This window comes from Tyto alba, unplaced genomic scaffold (assembly GCF_018691265.1).
Source record: "Tyto alba isolate M040663 unplaced genomic scaffold, T.alba_DEE_v4.0 Super-Scaffold_12, whole genome shotgun sequence".
Lineage (NCBI taxonomy): Eukaryota > Metazoa > Chordata > Aves > Strigiformes > Tytonidae > Tyto > Tyto alba.
The window spans coordinates 813,476-832,085 of record NW_024881274.1 but is presented as its reverse complement, the minus strand read 5'-3'; the positions used below and the strand labels follow the sequence as shown (position 1 = coordinate 832,085).

Here is an 18,610-nt window from a genome sequence, read left to right as displayed (position 1 = left end):
GGGCTGTGCTTTCATTTCCTGCACTGCTGCCTTTTCATTTCCAGGTTTGTGGCAAGCCCATTTCCCAGCGAAGGCTTGTTCTGAGCACTGGGATGAAAGGCCCCAGGATTTCCTGGGTAGGAATGCAGCAGTGCGGGTGAACACTCAGCTCAAGTGCTGGCTATTTCCAGAGCAGGCAGGAGATGTCAGTCGGGATGACTCCAGCGGGTCTGTTTGAAGTGCTGCTCTTTGGAAGAAGGCCCAGCCACCCTCGGCTGGATACCGTGGGCTCCCGTGCATGAGGTCGTGCCACGTCCTGGTCTGTCCCAGAGTCCTTCCTCAGCTCACCCCAATGGTCACTTGTTGTTGCCTCACAGGTCTCTGTGTGGTGCTGCAGGGTTTTGGCCCCAGCCTGCCTAACGCTGCCCAGTCCCCAGGGGTCCTCAGCAGAGTCCATGGTCCGTTGTGTTCCTATGTGTGTTCTTTTCTTCTGGGTACTTTTGAGCAGTTTTGTTTCTGTGGATGCTTGTGGGACCACAACTTTGTGAATACTTCCACGCCAGTGAGCATGACCCTGCTTGTGTGTCCTTCATCACGAGGGAATGTGCTGCTTGTGGCAGGGCCACTCTCCTCTGCTCTGCCCACGAGCACCGCAGAGCAGCGGGTTCCCAGGCTCAGAAGGAGCCTGAGTGCAGCTCAACGGTGATGGCACCAGCCTGCTAGAGATGTGTCCAGGGAAGAGGCACTGACACGCAGCCCCTGTCTCCTCAGCCCTCCTTTTCCTGCCCCTCCAAAGCTCACGCTCTGCTGCTGCCAGCTTCAGGCCACAACAAGGATGCATTCACACCAATTTGGAACGGAATTTAAGTCAGTGTCACAATGCTGGGAGTGCCTCAGCATGGCTGGCAGTGCCCCCCTCCCTGCCTCTCCAGGCCAGGACTCGGCTGCTCTGCCCAGCTCGAGAGATTTCAGAAGGATGGGGATTGCTTTATGGGCAAGGAGAAGGGCTGAGGAATCCTGCTGAGCATGTGCTGGCCATCCTTGAGGGGTTCTGCTTCCACTCTTATGTCAGTGGTGTCTGGGCTGGGACAAAGCCCCCTCTCGTCTCCAGTCCTACGCCAGATGTATTTCTGCAGATCATTGGCCTGGTGCTGTGTGAGGCAGGGGCTGAGACCTCGGGTTAAGCTGGGACTGAATGGCAGGAACGTGAAGCTTGAGACTGCTTTGCTTTGAGTAGCATGACAGACCCTGGGGCTTTCACAAGGAAAGCCAAGAGCTGATGACTGCCTTGGGCTTCAGCGCACGAGGCCCTTCATGCCCCAGCCGGGAATGTCAGTCTGAGTGCCCAGCAGCTGGCCCCGGGGGGAAGGGATGCTGCGTTCAAGCCCGCATCCCCCAAAGCCTGCTGCTGTCCCACAGGGGTGTCCAGAAGAGACTCTGCCTCCACCCGGGGCTGTCCAGGGTGTGTAAAGCTCCTGAGCCCATCTCCCCTCCTGACCGCTTCTCCACCTGGGCTCAGGTCCCACTTGGACACAGGGCAGCCAAGGCTTCCCTCCTTCGCTTGAGCGACCTTTGGGGAGCTCAGTGCCAGGGAGCTCTGCTGGGAGAGCTCAGCCAGGGCTGACTCCCCTCTCCGTGGAGCTGCTTCTCAGATGACGCTCTCGGAGGTGTCTCCGAGGGAAACTTGCTGATTTCTCAGGAGGGAGCGGGCACTGCGGCCAAAGAAAGGGCAGGGCAGGCGCGTAGCTGGAGTTTAGCCAGATCTTTCCAGCCTCTCTTGTACTGCCTTGGTGACCGAACTGGAGGCGAAGGGCTTCAGAAAGAGGAGGATAAGGTGGGTGGAAAAGGGGCTGGGCTACCGGGCTCCAGGAGTTGTGAGGGGTGGGGCAAAGCCCAGCCAGCAGACCCTGGGATGGATTTCCGTGGGAGTTTCGGCAATCGCCCCCCGGGAGCGGCCCGATGGAGTGGGAACTGCTGAGAGCGGGGGCTGCTGTCGAGGAGCTCTGGAGGTCCCTTCTCGCGACACTGGGACGCTGCCGTTCCTCTTGGGCCCCTGCCCCCCGCGCACGCCCACGGGCACACTTGTCCGGAGCCCCGCTTTGCCTGCAGAGCCCGTAGGCATTGTGCTGGGAGTGCAGAGAGGCAGCTGAAGGGAGGCTCTCCGCCTCCTCCCTGCCAGCGGCAGGAAAGCAGTGGCTGCTCTTTGCAGCCCCTGAGCTCGGGAGAGCTCTGGGAAGCTGCTCCATCTCCTGGGCCCAGGCCCTGCTGCTGGCCCAGGCTGCAGCTGGCGCTGTGCAGGCTGGTTCTTGCTGGGAGCCCTTGCTGGAGGAGGGAGAGAGTGGCATTGCCAGGAGACCAAGTGGTGGCCGTGCAGAGCCGCTGAGCACTCGGAGCCCGGGCGAGCCCCCGAGCGGCGCCGGCGCAGGGCTCAGCCCCGGGGCGGAGCTGGCGGCGGCGGAGAGGAGCGGAGGCGGCGGAGAGGAGGCGCGGCGGGCGGAGCAGAGAGCCGGGGCTGGCGGGGGGCAGCGAGGCGCGGGCGGCGGAGCGGCGGGATGCGGCGGGGCCGGGGCGCAGGGCTGGCGGGGCTGGCCGCGGTGCTCCTGGGTGCGCGGGGATGGGGGCGCCGGGGGGGCTGGGGCTGGGGCCGGGCTGCTCCCAGAGAGCCCAGCGGTAACTCTTCCCTCTCCTTATTCATCGCCTATTTCCCCCTCTGCCATCCCTCGGCCCCCTCTCCAACCCCCCCAATCCCCTCTTCTCAGCCTCCCTCTTTTACCCCCATCTCTGCTGTTACAAGCACGCTTTTCCAGGCACCCGCTCCTTCTCTCGTGCATTCTGCATTCGTCTTCTGAATACAACCGATTCTCCTTCGCTGTATTAGCCTCTCTCTCCCCCTGGGTCATCTTCAGCCATCTACACACTCATTTTTTGACGCATCTCTCCGTGCCTCTAGCATCCCTCACCCCTTCCTCTACTCCGAGACTCTCTCTCATCTCTCCCTCTGCTTCCTTCATTGCTGTAGGCACAAGTTTCCTTTCCTGCATCAGAGTATACATGGGCTCATCACCCTGCTCTTCAGCATTCATTCTTCTGAATTCAACCCTTCACCTTTCACTGTAACACCTGAACTTTCTTGTCTCCTCTGCCTCTCACCATCCATCCATCCATGCACCTTGCCTTCATTCCATCTCTCCATGCATCTGCCTCAGTTTCCCTGCCCACCCTCCACACGCCCATACCGGGGTTGCCCTCCATCCCTGCCGATGAGCACATTGTCCCCGTATGTTCTGGTCCAGCTCTGTCTCACAGACACTCTTACCAACGAGTTCTCCCTCTAAGGAGAGGGTGAAGGAGCCATCAGAGCTGGGTGATCTTTGGAGACCTTTACACTTTCCTTCTGTTTTCTCGGCAGTGGCTGTGGCAGAGCCCGGTGCAGCAGGAGCCGTCGGCAGAGACCACCGAGGGCACCGGCATCAGCATCAACTGCTCGCACCCCAACATGCAGACTGCCGAGTTCATCCAATGGTACCGTCAGCTCCCGGGCCGGGGCCCAGCACTCCTCGTGTTCGGCCTTAAAGGCAGCAAGGATGTGCGGGAGCCGCCGGGGCGGCTGTCGGTGGCGGCAGACCGCCGGTCCAGCGCCCTGTGGCTCGCCCGGCCCCGGCGCAGGGACGCGGCGGTGTATTACTGCGCCCGAGGAGACACGGGGAGAGGAGCCGGGGCTGCGGCCGGGCACGAACCGCCGCGGGCGGCCGGGCGGGGGGGGGCGGGGGCGGGGCCGGGGGCGGGGACAGCCCCGGCGGGGCCGCCAGGGGGGCTGCCGCTCCACCCGCCGGGCCGCGCCCCCGCCCGCCCCCCCGGCCCCGCCCGGCCCCGCCCGGCCCCCCCCCCGCCCGGCCCCGCCGGCCCCGCCCGGCCCCGGGCCCCGGCAATTCGGGCCCATCAAATCCGAGCGGGAGAAGGGGAGCTGAACCCCAAACCTTGCGAGCCCTTCCCCCCCCTGCCCTTCTTCTCAGGCCCAGCTCCGCTCCCCAATTCTCTGCCTCCTCCCAACGAGTGGCCCAGGGGGATGGCAAAGCGGGGTTGGCTCCCGTTCCTCCCCCGTTGTCTCTGCGGCTCCTTCCTCCTCACGCCCTTCCCCTGCTGCGCCCTGGGGTCCCTCCCATGGGAGACAGTCCTCGTGGAACATTTGGGAGCCGGCAGGTCCCACCTCTACCCGACATTGGCACAGCTTCTGGCATTTTCTCACAGCAGCCACACCTGCAGCCCCTCTTCTACCAAAACCTTTCCCTATAAGCCCGATAGAGCACCCTGACCACAGCCTCAAGGGATGCCAGGTTCCTCCCTCATTAGTGAGTCGGCAACAGATTTGCTGCGTTGCCCAAGGAGCTGGAAGGAGGCCTCTGGGAAGGGACTGTGGGCTCCGGCCGCTCCCCAGGGAGCCCTGTGTGGCTCGAGGAGCTGCCAGAGCAGTTCCAAGCCCATGGTCAGGGGCTTCCGAGGCACAGAGGGAAGGCTCAGCCGCGCTCCCTGCCCCAGCTGGACTTCATCACTGGGTTTGCAGGGAACTGCTGGCAGGTGCACAAACAAGGCAGAGCCACAGGCGTGGCCAGGCCAGCACACGGATCAGACACGTGTTCACACGCAATCAGCTGCTCTCATCCCTGCCATCTGTCTTCCCATACTCGCTCCCAAACAAGCTGCCTTGATCCTTCCCTCTGCTTGTCTGTGCTCCTTCCCCTCAGCATCCCATGTCTCGCACAACCCCCAGATACTTTTCCAGTGGAGCATGTAAGAAGTCTAAACCTCATGCAGGCAGAAACAAGTTCATAATGTGATATTCTGCTCTCACCCTACAGGGTTCAGTCATTCCACAAAGAGGATGACTGTGATGCCTGAAGGGATGGGGAGGAGATGTCTGTGAAGCAGAGGGTTGTGCTGGATGTCTTCGTGCCCAACAGGGGTGACTCTGGGTGGATGTTCACTGCAGGAGCTCTTCCCACTGCTGGTTCCCTTGAAGAGCATCAGCCATGGCCCCAGAGAAGGGAGAGAGAAATGCCTCTGGATAGGGAGTCAGACTCCTGCTTCCTGGTGCCTTTGCATGTTCCTGGTTCTGCATCCCTTCAGACTCTACCAGGGAACAAGGAGTACATTGGGGGCTGCAGAGGGTCTGTCTCCAACCCCGAGAGAGGCGGGTGCAGGTCCCTGTCTCTGGCTGGGCACTGGATGGCAGAAGTTCACCATGGACACTCCTGCCTTTCTTCTTGGGCTGGTTGTGATCCCCAGGAGGAAGAAAAATCAGGAAAACAGCCTGCAGGCTCCTATTCCCTGACCAAAGTCCCTTTGATCTCCTCCTTCAGGCTCCTGCCTGAACTTTCAGGTTCCCCATGGCCCCTTTGGCAATGAGACCTGGAGCTGAGAGGCAGCACTTCTATACCAGGATATGTGTGTCTGAGGGGGTGCTCCAGCACCTTCTGACTTGGAGGGCTGTCAGAAACCCAGCTGTGGCCTGGCCACCCAAAGATGAAAATCCCAATTCTAAAAAACCTTCCTGTGGTACTCGCAAGTCTGGAACACAGTACGTGTCAGAATTTTAGGTCTTTCCTTGGGCTGGGCATTTCAACAACCTCAACTTCTCTTCCTCCAGAGCCTCCTCATGGCAGAGGGGTGCAGTCCCAAGGGTGCCTGACTGAGCAGAGTCTCTTCTTCATTCCGTACTGTCAGGTATTTACACACGCTGGCAAGTTCCCCCTCGAGCCTTCTCTTCCCCAGGCTGACCACTGCCAGCCCTCTCAGCCTGTCCTCATAGGAACGATGCTGCGGTCCGCAGCATTTTGCTGGGCTCATTCAGATCTCTTTCTTGGACTGAGGAGCCCAGAACTGGAGCCAGCACTCCAGAGGTGGCCTCAGCAGCGCTGAGTAGAGAGGAAGAGTCAGGTCCCTTGTCGTGCCGGTGATGTTCCTCCTGCTGCGGCCCAGGATGCTGTTGGCCTTCCTTGCCACGAGGCTTCATTGCCACAGCCGACTCGGGAACAATCCTGAGCTGCTGCAACTGAGCGGGACCCAGCCGGGAGTGTTCAGGAGAAGGATCCCAGGTGCTTGTCGTGCTCTTCCTCTTCCCTCGGTGGCCACCAACAATCCCTGTTGGAGGAGGGGGCTCTTGGCAGGAGACATGGCTGTTCCCGTGGCTTTCCCTGCTGGCCAAGAGACACCCAAGGGAGGCAAATGTCCTCCTAGCCCTGCCTCTGGGGATCAGTGACAGCCTCAACTTGTGAGCGGGACCCATCAACCAGACCCCGGACCAGATTCCCTGTTGAATCTCTCGAGCTGTCCCTCTGCTTCTCAGGTCTCTCCTCCAGCTCTGGGCACTCACCAGTGCTTGGCCGTGGGGGTGCCCCTGTGTCCCTGAGTCCCTGGGGGTTCTGTGCCCAACAGAAACCTGCTAGTGGCTGCAGTTCTGGGCTGGGCATTTCTGGGATCTAGTTTGTCCCTCTGTGCACACGTCTCTTGCTATGCTCGGTCTGTCTTGGAAAGCAAAGAGCTGTCCCTGGAGTGGGGAAGCTGTGGGGGAGGCTGACAAGAGCAGCCATGGTGGCAGGCCAACATGTTCCAATTCCTGGAGTGGTGTCAGCTCAGTAAGCCGTGACAGTGGCTGTTGGCAGTGAGGTCTTCTGAGGTGAGAAAGAAAGCTCAGCCTCTGGCCCTGGGGAAAAATACCTCTGCGAGGTACTGAAAGGTGGATGAGAAGTCCATTTCGTGCTGGATGGGGAAAGAATGATAAGATTTGGATCCCACCTGGAGGTGGCCTTCAGGTCTGTCCTCATGCTCAGCTGTACACAAAGGCCTGTGAGGGTGTATGCAGGACCTGGTAGGAAATGCAGGACATCAGGGAGAGCAAAGAATAAATATGTTGGAATAGGGAGCGTGGACGAGCTCCTTCCAGAATGACATTTCAAGTGACCTGAGTGTATTTTTACACTCACCTTCCATCGGAAACTGAGCACGCATTCAACCTGTCTTTCCCGTTTCCTTCATTTTGTAACTTCTCAGGCGTCCTGGAAAGTGAAAGCCATGGCTTAGTGTTGCTGCAGGTGTCGCAGGGAGACACTTCAAAGACTGAGCTCACCATGGGGTTTCCCCCCAGAGCCTGGACTCCAGGGACCCAGTGTTCTCTGGGGACAGGAGCCTTTCAGCATGGTGAGGAACTGGCTCACCTGAGGAACTTCACCAGAGGTCACTGTCAGGGCGGGTGGAAGGTCAGAGCGGATGGTTCACTGAGGCTGTCTGACCAAGTGCCCTCTGCTTGCACAGGGGAGGACGGGCAAAAGGGAAAGTGATAAAGGAGGCACCCGGTGAGCCCAGTCTCTGCGTAAGTGATGAGGGAGAGGAGGAGGGAGGGCAGAGCTCTTCAGCCTCTGCTCGATGGGCCATCAGGGAACTGCAGGTGAAGCTTTGAAGCGGGTCAGCCTGAGTTTTAGAAAGGAAAAGATATGACAAGTGTGAGAGGAGGATTTGGGATGTTTGAGGCAGGTTCTGAAGTTCTGTGGGACACACAGAAATGTACTTGCTCACACACACCAGCAGACACTGACGCTCACAAGTGCATTTGCAAAAGCACACACAAATGCAAACACCCGGGAAACAAATCCTCCCACGGGCGCAGACAGAGGCAGATGCACAGGAGGAAGCAGAGCCTCTCCCCGTGCTCTGAGAACCAGGACTCCAGCAGCCAGCTCTCTGCCTCGGTGCCCCCGACAGCTTCAGGCAAGCCCTTGGCAGCCCGGTGCTGAGAAGGGAAATGAGGCGCCGGCCATCCCTGTTAGACTGGACGGCAGCAGAGGGCTTTCGGGCCTTTGTGGCTTGGACAGAAGTAGTTCAACGGTTTGTGTTCTGATGACAGGAGAGTGAGAAGGTGTGCCGGGGCCAAGCTGCATGGTCTTTTTTGGAAATTCAGTCTGTTCTTGAGAGACAAAGTCAAAGCTAGAGCCCATCCCTAGCGCTGCCGCCCCAGGGCTTCTCCACCTTCAAATCAAAATAATCCCCGAGTGAGTCTGACAAGAGCCAGCCCGTCCCTGGGGATGAGCGTAGGGCGGTTGTGGAGGTCTGGGACCAGTTCCAGTTCAGCAGAGGGAGAGGTGCCGCCCTGCCACGCTCACATGGCAGCAAAGGGTTGTGTGTCTGGGCTGCGCCAGATGCCCTGCAGCTGCAAATGCTGAGGCTGGGACACCGGAGAGGAAGCTGGCCCTAGAAAGTTGCCTGAAGAAATCAACACCCGCTCTTCAACAGACAACGAATATTAATTAGCAGGTGGCATCAGTAGGAGATTTCAAGCTGCTTGAGTGCAGGCCTATCCCCCTTACAGCCCTCACCCTGGAATGGCAGAAGGTGTTTTTTGCAGGAGCAACCCGTGTCACTGCTGGAGGAGAGAAGAGCAGAGCACAGGCATTTCGGGCGTGCTAAGAACAAGCGTTTTCTCCTCCCCGGTTCATTCTTTGTTCCCCTTGCAGAGTCATTTCCGGCAGCTCGGCTCTCTCGCGGCTCTTGGTGGGGACGTGGAGGGGGTTTGTTTCTCTCCCACTTGCAGGAGGATGGGTCTCAGCACGCACCTCGAGTATCTCATCCTGGCTGCATGCCTGGGGAAACCACTGGGTAAGCATTGGCTTTGACTGTCCCCAGGCCTCCTCTTCTCCCCCGGACACCCTCCCCCCTGCACAGCTCTCTGCAGGGAGCTGCTCTTCAACTCTGGGCAAACGTTGGGAAGCATCAGATCACAAGGGTGGCTTTGCACCGGCTTTCTCAAGGTGCTCTTACTGCTGGCAAGCACAGGCTGAGACCGAGAAGAAACAGCTGCTCTCCCGATCATCTCGGACCCCTGCCCTTCCTTTCTCTTGCCAGCTGCCCAGCTCTCTGCCTCTCTCTGCTGACCTGGCTGGGCTCAGTGTTTCACAGACGGATCACTGCAGAAGCTCTCCTCTCTCTGCACTACACATTGTCTGCCTTTGCAGCCCAAGGGCGCAGGACTTTTGAAAGCTGATGCAGGGACATGAAAGCTCCCTCATCCCACTCCTGTTCTCAGGATGTCCCAGTCTCTCTCCTGGCTGGCACATGCCAGGCAGCATGCCCTGGCTATCCATTCCTCCTGCGTGTCTGCGCTGCCAGGGCTTCCTTTTCCCTTCCTGGACCACGGAGCCTTTTGAGAGGACAGGCAATGGGGAAGAGGATGCAACATCTTGCAGGAGTTCCCTGGTGCCTCACCCTGCTGGGGGTGTTTTGGACCCAGCACAGGAGGGCCAGGCACTACAGGCTCTTCCCTGGAGACTCGGGCAGCAGGAGAGTCAGGATGGAAGACCGGGGTGAAAGCACAGCTCTCTCTGGGGGTATCCCTGTGGGAAGTAATGGGCATTATTGTGCTGTGGAATCCACGCTGAGCTGAGGTCTCAGACCTCCTGCCCAAAGACCCTCAAGAGTTTGCTGTTCCCACCCACGGGGCTCTGGCTGGAGAGAAGGCCACGAGGAGCCTTCTCATCTGACACTTTGCATCCCCTCTCGTTTTGCATTTGGGAGACTTTCCCTGCACAGTCACTGACCTTTGATTTCTTCCAGGCACCGTGGGGCAGACCACCGTCACCCAGCAAGAAGGGCAAGTCACGCTGAAGCAGAGAGACACCTTCCAAACCACCTGCACATACCAGGTCTCTACTTTATGCCCTGCTCTGGTACCAGCAGAGGAAAGGCCAAGGCCCCCAGCTGGTCTCCTACCAGGCAGCAGCTGGCTCCAAGCAGAGCGGCCGTTTCACCACGTTGCTGAACACCGCAGGGAAATCCAGTGTCCTGAAGCTGGAGGAAGTTGAGGTCTCTGACAGTGCCTTGTACCTCTGTGCTGTGCAAGACACTCCGGTGCAGGGAGCTTCCTTGGCTGTGCAAGAACCCAGGGGAGGGAGGGGATGTGTCTGCAAGGCTGAGTTAGATTATTTTACGTCCTTTAACAAGTGAAGGCAAACTGAGGCTCATCCTCATCTTTTAAGGGAATCATAACCCCCCCCCCCTATATTTTTAACTTCAAAAGCAGGCACCCACACATTAGCAGCTGCCTGTATTGCTGTTATTATTGATGCTCTATTCAGGACAGTAGCTGTTAAAGGGGGGATATTGCTTTTCAATCTCCAGTAATCAACAGTTAGCTACCACCAACCATCCATCTTACGGTCCGGCCAAACTAGAAAATTATAAATGTAATAGATGCAATTTAGGATCTCTTTTCTCAAGATCACTAATTACCACTAAATACCCCATTTAAAATTGTTAGCTATGAATATTGAGAAACACGTCTTATCTTAAATTATAATAATAAAAGAACAACCTGAAAAAAACTTGCATAACACCCTTGTCCCAGCACCTTCAAAACTCCACCCACCACCATCCTGTAAACACCGCTGTTTCCCTAATAACACAAACCCCAATATATTTCCCTTATAAGGTCTTAATGCCACCTCCACAGCTCTCATCCTCCTTTTCCCCTGATAACCAAACCTACGCTTGCACTATGGGATATTTTTCCATAACCCCATCGCACCTTATATTTATAAACTTCCTTGATAATCTCAATCTTAACTCAGTAGTTTATTGACTATTTAAAACACTAATTTCGGCCCCTGAAACAATTCAAAATTAGAAACTTATCTGTCTGGGACCCACAAGAATATGTCTATAAAGCTCCTTACCAACAAACCATCAATAAAAACTCATGCGAAGTGGGCGGCCCAAACCCCAAACAGCAGCTTCTAGTTTTTAACTCTCTTAGTTCCCCCCTCATGTCACAAAAGGGTTACAGTTCCCTTCCCCAGGGAGGGAGCAGGATTCCTGCCATTTCCCTTTGTCCTCCAATTTCCCCTCCAGCAATTCCACCAGTTTCTGAATGTTATCTCTGGATTGCCCAGGTAACATTGCTGGGGTGCCCCCAATGCCAACCCTCCTGCCAAGGACCATTCCTTCCTATCCCGGGCAGGTCAGGCCCCCTACCAGGAGGCTGCTCGGGGTGGACTTTCCCACTACATTTCTGAAACTTCCCATTTCTGACCACGCCAGCACCCGGCTCAGTCCATCCCGTCTCACAGACCCCAAAACCCCATCACAGAGCATTTCTGCCCACATTAGTACACATACACGGGGGTCGGAGGGCTTGGCTGGTCAGACCAACAGCTCTTTGCACCCTTTCCCTCAGGGACTGCACAGGTGCCTTTAAAACATGCGGGACCCTCTAATAAGAGGTCTGTGGTGGCTGGGGTCCACCGGCGCGGCAAGCGATATTCCGTACCGCCGCCTCTCTCTTTCTGGAACAATTCTACCCTCAAGCAATCAATTGCCAGTTCTTTCCCAAAGTTCTCTTTCTTCACCACTACAAAATAATCTCCTGCCTGAATCCAACAGTACCTAAGGTGGCGCACATATGCCCTTTACTTCCACCATCCCCAAAACTACCATGCCGCGATTGAGAGACGGGACGCAGCTTGATGCAAGCAAAGTGTCCCCCAGATGAGAGCTTTCCACTCCTCCTCTGCTCAGTTATTTGACTGGTCTATAGAGATGCTTACAGGTAAGAAGAAAAAAAAATTGCTGCCTCTTAAAAAATAAATCTATCGGCATTGTGCTCTAGAAGAGACAAGGTCAATGTACTCTGATCCTCTGTATTCACAGGACTCATAACTAGGAGCCCCTTACCACAGAATAATCTCAGACCCGAACCTCTAAGCAGGGCAGGAATTCTCAGCAGCAAATAAGGAAAGAGTAGTTATTGACAGACTGCTTCCCTAATGTGGCAATAGACAGAAGATGAGCTCTCAGTTGCTGGAAAAAAATCTTTTCCCCCATCTTCCTGTCAGAAGAACAGCTTTCTGAGCTAGTATCTTGTAAAATTCCTATTTCCTAGAGATTAGAGAATTTAGAAAAGTGCTGCTGGTTATTTTAGGTACAGCTGCAATCAACGTGTTTCTGAGCTCTAGGCTCTTGTTCAGAAAAGTTCTCCTATAACTTGTGCCTACGACCAGTCCCAGTCTGATCTGCTAAACCTGAGCAGCAAAGGAGGTATATGAACTTTAAGTAGAATCAGCATCATCCATGAAAACACAGAAGCCAAGAACCTTCACCGAGACAAATACCTTATCAAAAAAGACACTCAGCACTAGAGAACTAGTATCTTCTCACTAATGCTAAACAGTTAAAGTGTAAAATCTGTAAGAAAACACCTGAAGTTTACTTCTTGCCTTTTTTCCTATCTTGAAGTGCTGGGGGAGGGGTGGGGGAGGGCACGCAGCAGAGAACGGAATTAATCACTTCACTCTTTCAGTAGTAAGCCATTATATGAAGGCAGTATTGGAGAAAAATTTAAAACCAGGAAAAAAATCTGAAAACTTAAGTGATTCTGAAAGCTTTCCTCAGCTTCCCAAACTGTAAAACGCCTAAACAGCGACATTTGTCCACACCTCAAGGTGTATTTCCAGTCTGTTCCCAGCTGTTCAGCTTCTAGTCACAGACACACAACAGAGGGAAGGATCATGGGAAGCAGGCAAACCCACACATAGGGTAGGCTTCTCATATAGCTCCTACTGCAGTATACTCACACAGCATGAACAAATCAATCAGGAATTGTTACATCTTGTACATGGAGAGGCGATAACTAAAGTGCAACAAGATGAAACTAAAGGAAGATTTTGAATTAAGGAAACATCTCCTGTGCAACCTGTTTTCCTGAAGACTCCATACCCCTCAAAGAAGTGATTCATAATAAACCACTTGGGAAATGGGGTAGACATGAGCAACAATCCATCCTTGGCTTCAGGTGACAAGCTAAGAGTGTTCTTTCTCCTCTAGTATTACAAAACTTACTCATGTAAAAAACCTGTCTTGCCCTGCCCACTACTGGCGATACAGTATGCTAACAGAGCAAAAGTAGAGAAATTTGGTCAACAGTTAAAAGCTGCCTTCTCCATCAGCACAGAGACAAGTGATACGTTACTTCTAGTTGATGCAGTTATGCAAAAAACCCCCAAAATAAGGTAGCACAAACCTTAGAATTCTAACATATCCTTGTGGATAAACACCACCACTAGACTGTGAGGTACAAGTGTGTGAGGAACCAGCAACTGCAGCTGCAAGTTATTGCTACCTGCTGTCTCCCAGTGCAAGTTTTTCCTATTTCTGCATTCTCTTGCCATCTCCGAGTTACGAAGGGACTCCATGGTGAACTATTCTGAAGCCTCACAAACACGGTGGCCACCAGAACACATTTGACGACATTTTAACCCTTCCAAATTATTTACACGGCTGGCTTTGAGACTTACTTTCAACTTCAGGTCTAGTCCCGGTCTAGTATCGCACAGACAAAACTCTGTAGGGTCAAGAACTAGCAATGCCTGTGCTGCGTCTGTTCTCACAGGAAACCTGAATTAAAACAAGCGAAGTAATATACAGAGCTCAGCCTAGGCTGCATTCCACCAAGGGCATAATAAAGACATTAGTCACAACTTCTCCAATTCACTAATGCTTTTCTAATATTCCCCATGGCTACTTAGAGACATTCAGACAAATGAAACTTAAGCTGCAAGTCACAACTGAAAAGTGTGCACTGAAGGCCAGTGTTAGGAACACTGAGGGCCATCCCTGATCAGGCAGCTCCACTTCTATTCTCAAGTGCACAAGGACAGTTCCCTTTCACAGACAACCGAGGCAGATATACTGAAAAACTCATTTGTTAAACCAAGTATTTCTGAGGGGAGGCAAGGTCACTGCTGCCCTGCCTCAGAGAAGGAGAAAGATTCACTGAGAGATTAAAACAAAAGGGTTACAAAATAAAGGCAAGAGCTGAAGTTTGCCGGTAATGAAATGCATTCTCCCGTCCTGTATGAACAGGAAACAGTCTCTGTCGGGTGTTAAAGAAGGTCCTAGGAGGAGATACCCCCCTGCTTTTTTCTGCTGCCAGAGGAGAGAAAGATGCTGCTATTGGTCAGCAGGAATCTCTCTGTCTGCATCCAGTTTGCTCGTGTCTCCTGGGGAAGGGGTACGCGGTGCATGGTGAGAAACAGGAGGGATCCCATGAGCTACGATCCCTTCCACTACTGGCGGTTCTGGTAGCCCAGGCGTGGCTACTCCCACTACTCCTGGAGGAAACCTGTAAGCTGCAGCTCCACTGAGTTCTGGGTGGACAGTTGCAGGATCAATACTGGACCACTGAGCTGCTAACAGCAGGTACTCCTTATTAACACAGTTCCTCAAAGCATCAGGTATGTGACCTGTAATAGCTCTGCGGATCTCTTTAGCTGCACCTGCTCTGGATTCAATGGAAGCCTGCTCACTGTACCAGGCGGTGTGAGGGGTACAGATCCCATTGGGTGCATCTTTTAAGGGCCCCTGAGCAAAGCTGAAAGGCTCAGACTCATGTACGGCCAATGCTGTTCCTCTGATTCTCCCCTCTTTCAAGGCTTGTGCTGAGGCTTTCTCATCTACCAGCCCTCCGCGGGCTGTGTTCACTAAGAAGCAGCCCTGGCGCATCTGTTTAATAGTGAAGTCATTGATGAGGTGATGGTTATGTTCGTTCAGGCTGCGGTGCAATGTGATGCAATCGCTGTGCATTAGTAGATCCTGCAGGGTTCCTACTCGTTGTAAACCCAAGGATCGCTCCACTCCATCCGGCAGATAGGGATCATAGAAAATCACGTTGAAGCCAAAGGACTTGGCTCGCACAGCCACTGCCTGTCCAACTCGGCCTAGTCCAATGATGCCCAAAGTCTCCCCACGGATACGCACATGGCCTCCAGCCACCTCTCGAATCTGTTCTACACTTGATGCTCAATTCCCTTCCCCCACAGCCTGATGTAGCCAAGTAACACGGCTTGGGACACAGGAGTGGCTACTCGGCAGAAGTAGCCTACCTGCTTCTCTTGCTCCGAGGCTTCCCCGGGCACCCACCAATGGGTGCTGTTAGAGAGAACAGCTCTCGACAAGCAATAGGATTGCTCCTGACATTTCTGACATTTCTTTTCTGGTCCAAGTAGACCAAGGAGGGAAAATCCCTGTTGTCTTTGCATCTAGGAATTGGCTGAACTTGAGCCTGCAATGTCAGACTCTTCAGACACATGAAGCAGCATCTGGTAGCTTACAGAGAGTGAGGTGGAGAATGAGCCCAGGGAGAGAGCTGATGAAGTGAGGCAGATGGACATGGACTCAGGCAAAGCTGAAATACCTTTCTGGCTTTACGGATCACGTGCAGGGGGCGTTTGTGGTGCAGTTGCCACCAGAAACGACCATCGAGGTAGGGCACAAAAACACCCAGGAATTTTCCTCCAAAGGCCTGTGTCAAGAGCAAACAGTCCCCCTGGGGAGAGGCACCTTTCAGCTTCTTGCTGTAGCTTGGACCGTGCTGTAGACAGAAGTTCTAGGTCAGAGAGCTGGGAAGGCAGGGGATGGCTGGTGGCCTTTGGCTGAAGGTGAGTCAGCAGTGGGCGCTCGTGGCAAGGCAGGCCAACTGCTCTCTCACATCTGCTGGCAAAAGGCTAGGCAGCACACCCAGAGAAGGGCTCCTTCTCCTCCAGTTGGCACTGGTGAGACCATGCCTGGGGTGCTGTGCTCAGTGTGGGTCTCCTGGCTATGTAGGAAAGGTATGGCCATGTGGCAGTGGGTCCAGGGGAATCCCCCAATGCTCTCAGATGCACTGAGAGACCCCGAGGGAATGGAGCCGTAGGCAAAGAAGGCTCAAGGGAGGCCTTATGGGTATCTGCAACTACGCGCTCTGGGGATGTGGAAAACATGGAGCCAGGCTCTTCTCAGAAGTGCGCAGCGGCAGGACAAGAGGTAACACAGTTTGGAACCTGCAACATTCTCGTTAGACATTGGAAACATTTTATTTGAAACTTTCTCTTGACCTTGAAAATCCACAGGTACTGGAACGTACTGTCCACAGATGTTGGGCGCGTTCTGGCTTTGGCAGCTTTCAAGACTTGACTGGTCACAGCCCTCACCAGCTTGATCTAAGGAGACCCGTTCTGAATAGGAACTTGGAACGGATGAGCTGCAGAGCTCCTGTCAAGACTAAATTCTGCCACGGAAAGAGAAAAAACTGTCTGGCTGATTTGTTTTTAAATCTAAATATCTTCTTAAGTAAGGAGAGGACACGTGGAGATTCTACTGGTTTTGAGGAAACGGAGAATGGAAGGGTTATGGTCAACTGGAAAGGCTGGTTGATTGCTTTAGGGTGAGCTTTTCAGAAACTGGTTTATGAGTTGGGATTAACAGTATGGCAAGAAACTTCATTTATTGGTTCGGAGATAGCTTTTTGAGATGAAAGAGAAATTCCACCATGCCGGGGGGGTGGAATTAGTGGGACAGTTGGTGTCTGCAGGGTCTGGGCTTGTGACTGTTATGTTCGTGAGAGCTGCAGCCTTGGGGTGTGCTGAGAGGAGGTTGGGGCTAGACCCTGTGCAGGAGCCAGGAGAGGGCAACCCAGGCAAGGGCTTGAGGATGGAAGGAGAGAAGACACGGGATCGGGAAGGAGAGACTGCCAAGATGTTGCACAGGAGGATGTGTCAGAGAGGTTGGTGACCAGGTGCAGGCCTATCCCCCTTACAGCCCTCACCCTGGAATGGCAGAAGGTGTTTTTTGCAGGAGCAACCCGTGTCACTGCTGGAGGAGAGAAGAGCAGAGCACAGGCATTTCGGGCGTGCTAAGAACAAGCGTTTTCTCCTCCCCGGTTCATTCTTTGTTCCCCTTGCAGAGTCATTTCCGGCAGCTCGGCTCTCTCGCGGCTCTTGGTGGGGACGTGGAGGGGGTTTGTTTCTCTCCCACTTGCAGGAGGATGGGTCTCAGCACGCACCTCGAGTATCTCATCCTGGCTGCATGCCTGGGGAAACCACTGGGTAAGCATTGGCTTTGACTGTCCCCAGGCCTCCTCTTCTCCCCCGGACACCCTCCCCCCCTGCACAGCTCTCTGCAGGGAGCTGCTCTTCAACTCTGGGCAAACGTTGGGAAGCATCAGATCACAAGGGTGGCTTTGCACCGGCTTTCTCAAGGTGCTCTTACTGCTGGCAAGCACAGGCTGAGACCGAGAAGAAACAGCTGCTCTCCCGATCATCTCGGACCCCTGCCCTTCCTTTTCTCTTGCCAGCTGCCCAGCTCTCTGCCTCTCTCTGCTGACCTGGCTGGGCTCAGTGTTTCACAGACGGATCACTGCAGAAGCTCTCCTCTCTCTGCACTACACATTGTCTGCCTTTGCAGCCCAAGGGCGCAGGACTTTTGAAAGCTGATGCAGGGACATGAAAGCTCCCTCATCCCACTCCTGTTCTCAGGATGTCCCAGTCTCTCTCCTGGCTGGCACATGCCAGGCAGCATGCCCTGGCTATCCATTCCTCCTGCGTGTCTGCGCTGCCAGGGCTTCCTTTTCCCTTCCTGGACCACGGAGCCTTTTGAGAGGACAGGCAATGGGGAAGAGGATGCAACATCTTGCAGGAGTTCCCTGGTGCCTCACCCTGCTGGGGGTGTTTTGGACCCAGCACAGGAGGGCCAGGCACTACAGGCTCTTCCCTGGAGACTCGGCAGCAGGAGAGTCAGGATGGAAGACCGGGGTGAAAGCACAGCTCTCTCTGGGGGTATCCCTGTGGGAAGTAATGGGCATTATTGTGCTGTGGAATCCACGCTGAGCTGAGGTCTCAGACCTCCTGCCCAAAGACCCTCAACTGTTTGCTGCTCCCACTTTGCATCTGACACTTTGCATCCCCTCTCATTTTGCATTTGGGAGACTTTCCCTGCACAGTCACTGACCTTTGATTTCTTCCAGGCACCGTGGGGCAGACCACAGTCACCCAGCAAGAAGGGCAAGTCACGCTGAAGCAGAGAGACACCTTCCAAACCACCTGCACATACCAGGTCTCTAACTTTAGAGGCTTGTTCTGGTACCAGCAGAGGAAAGGCCAAGGCCCCCAGCTGGTCTCCTACCAGGCACAGCTGGCTCCAAGCAGAGCGGCCGTTTCACCACGTTGCTGAACACCGCAGGGAAATCCAGTGTCCTGAAGCTGGAGGAAGTTGAGGTCTCTGACAGTGCCTTGTACCTCTGTGCTGTGCAAGACACTCCGGTGCAGGGAGCTTCCTTGGCTGTGCAAGAACCCAGGGGAGGGAGGGGATGTGTCTGCAAGGCTGAGTTAGATTATTTACGTCCTTTAACAAGTAAAGGCAAACTGAGGCTCATCCTCATCTTTTAAGGGAATCATAAACCCCCCCCCCCCATATATTTTTGACTTCAAAAGCAGGCACCCACACATTAGCAGCTGCCTGTATTGCTTTTATTATTGATGCTCTATTCAGGACAGTAGCTGTTAAAGGGGGGATATTGCTATTCAATCTCCAGTAATCAACAGTTAGCTACCACCAACCATCCATCTTACGGTCCGGCCAAACTAGAAAATTATAAATGTAATAGATGCAATTTAGGATCTCTTTTCTCAAGATCACTAATTACCACTAAATACCCCATTTAACAATTGTTAGCTATGAATATTGAGAAACACGTCTTATCTTAAAATTATAATAATAAAAGAACAACCTGAAAAAAACTTGCATAACACACCCTAGTCGCAGCACCTTCAAAACTCCA

General features: G+C 54.3%; 2 protein-coding genes across 2 annotated transcripts; one reads left to right on the top strand and one right to left on the bottom strand.

Annotated features, from left to right (window-relative positions):
• Positions 1-13,610: 13,610 nt before the first annotated feature.
• LOC122152791 (C-terminal-binding protein 2-like) lies at positions 13,611-15,276 on the bottom strand. Its single transcript, XM_042787094.1, is given in 2 exon segments — positions 13,611-14,860; positions 15,233-15,276. Coding segments are annotated over 2 exon segments (936 nt in total). The 3' UTR covers positions 13,611-13,968.
• A 1,314-nt stretch (positions 15,277-16,590) lies between these two features.
• Positions 16,591-18,218, top strand: LOC122152790. Its single transcript, XM_042787093.1, is given in 3 exon segments — positions 16,591-16,880; positions 17,798-17,959; positions 17,962-18,218. Coding segments are annotated over 3 exon segments (693 nt in total). The 5' UTR covers positions 16,591-16,606.
• Positions 18,219-18,610: the final 392 nt, after the last annotated feature.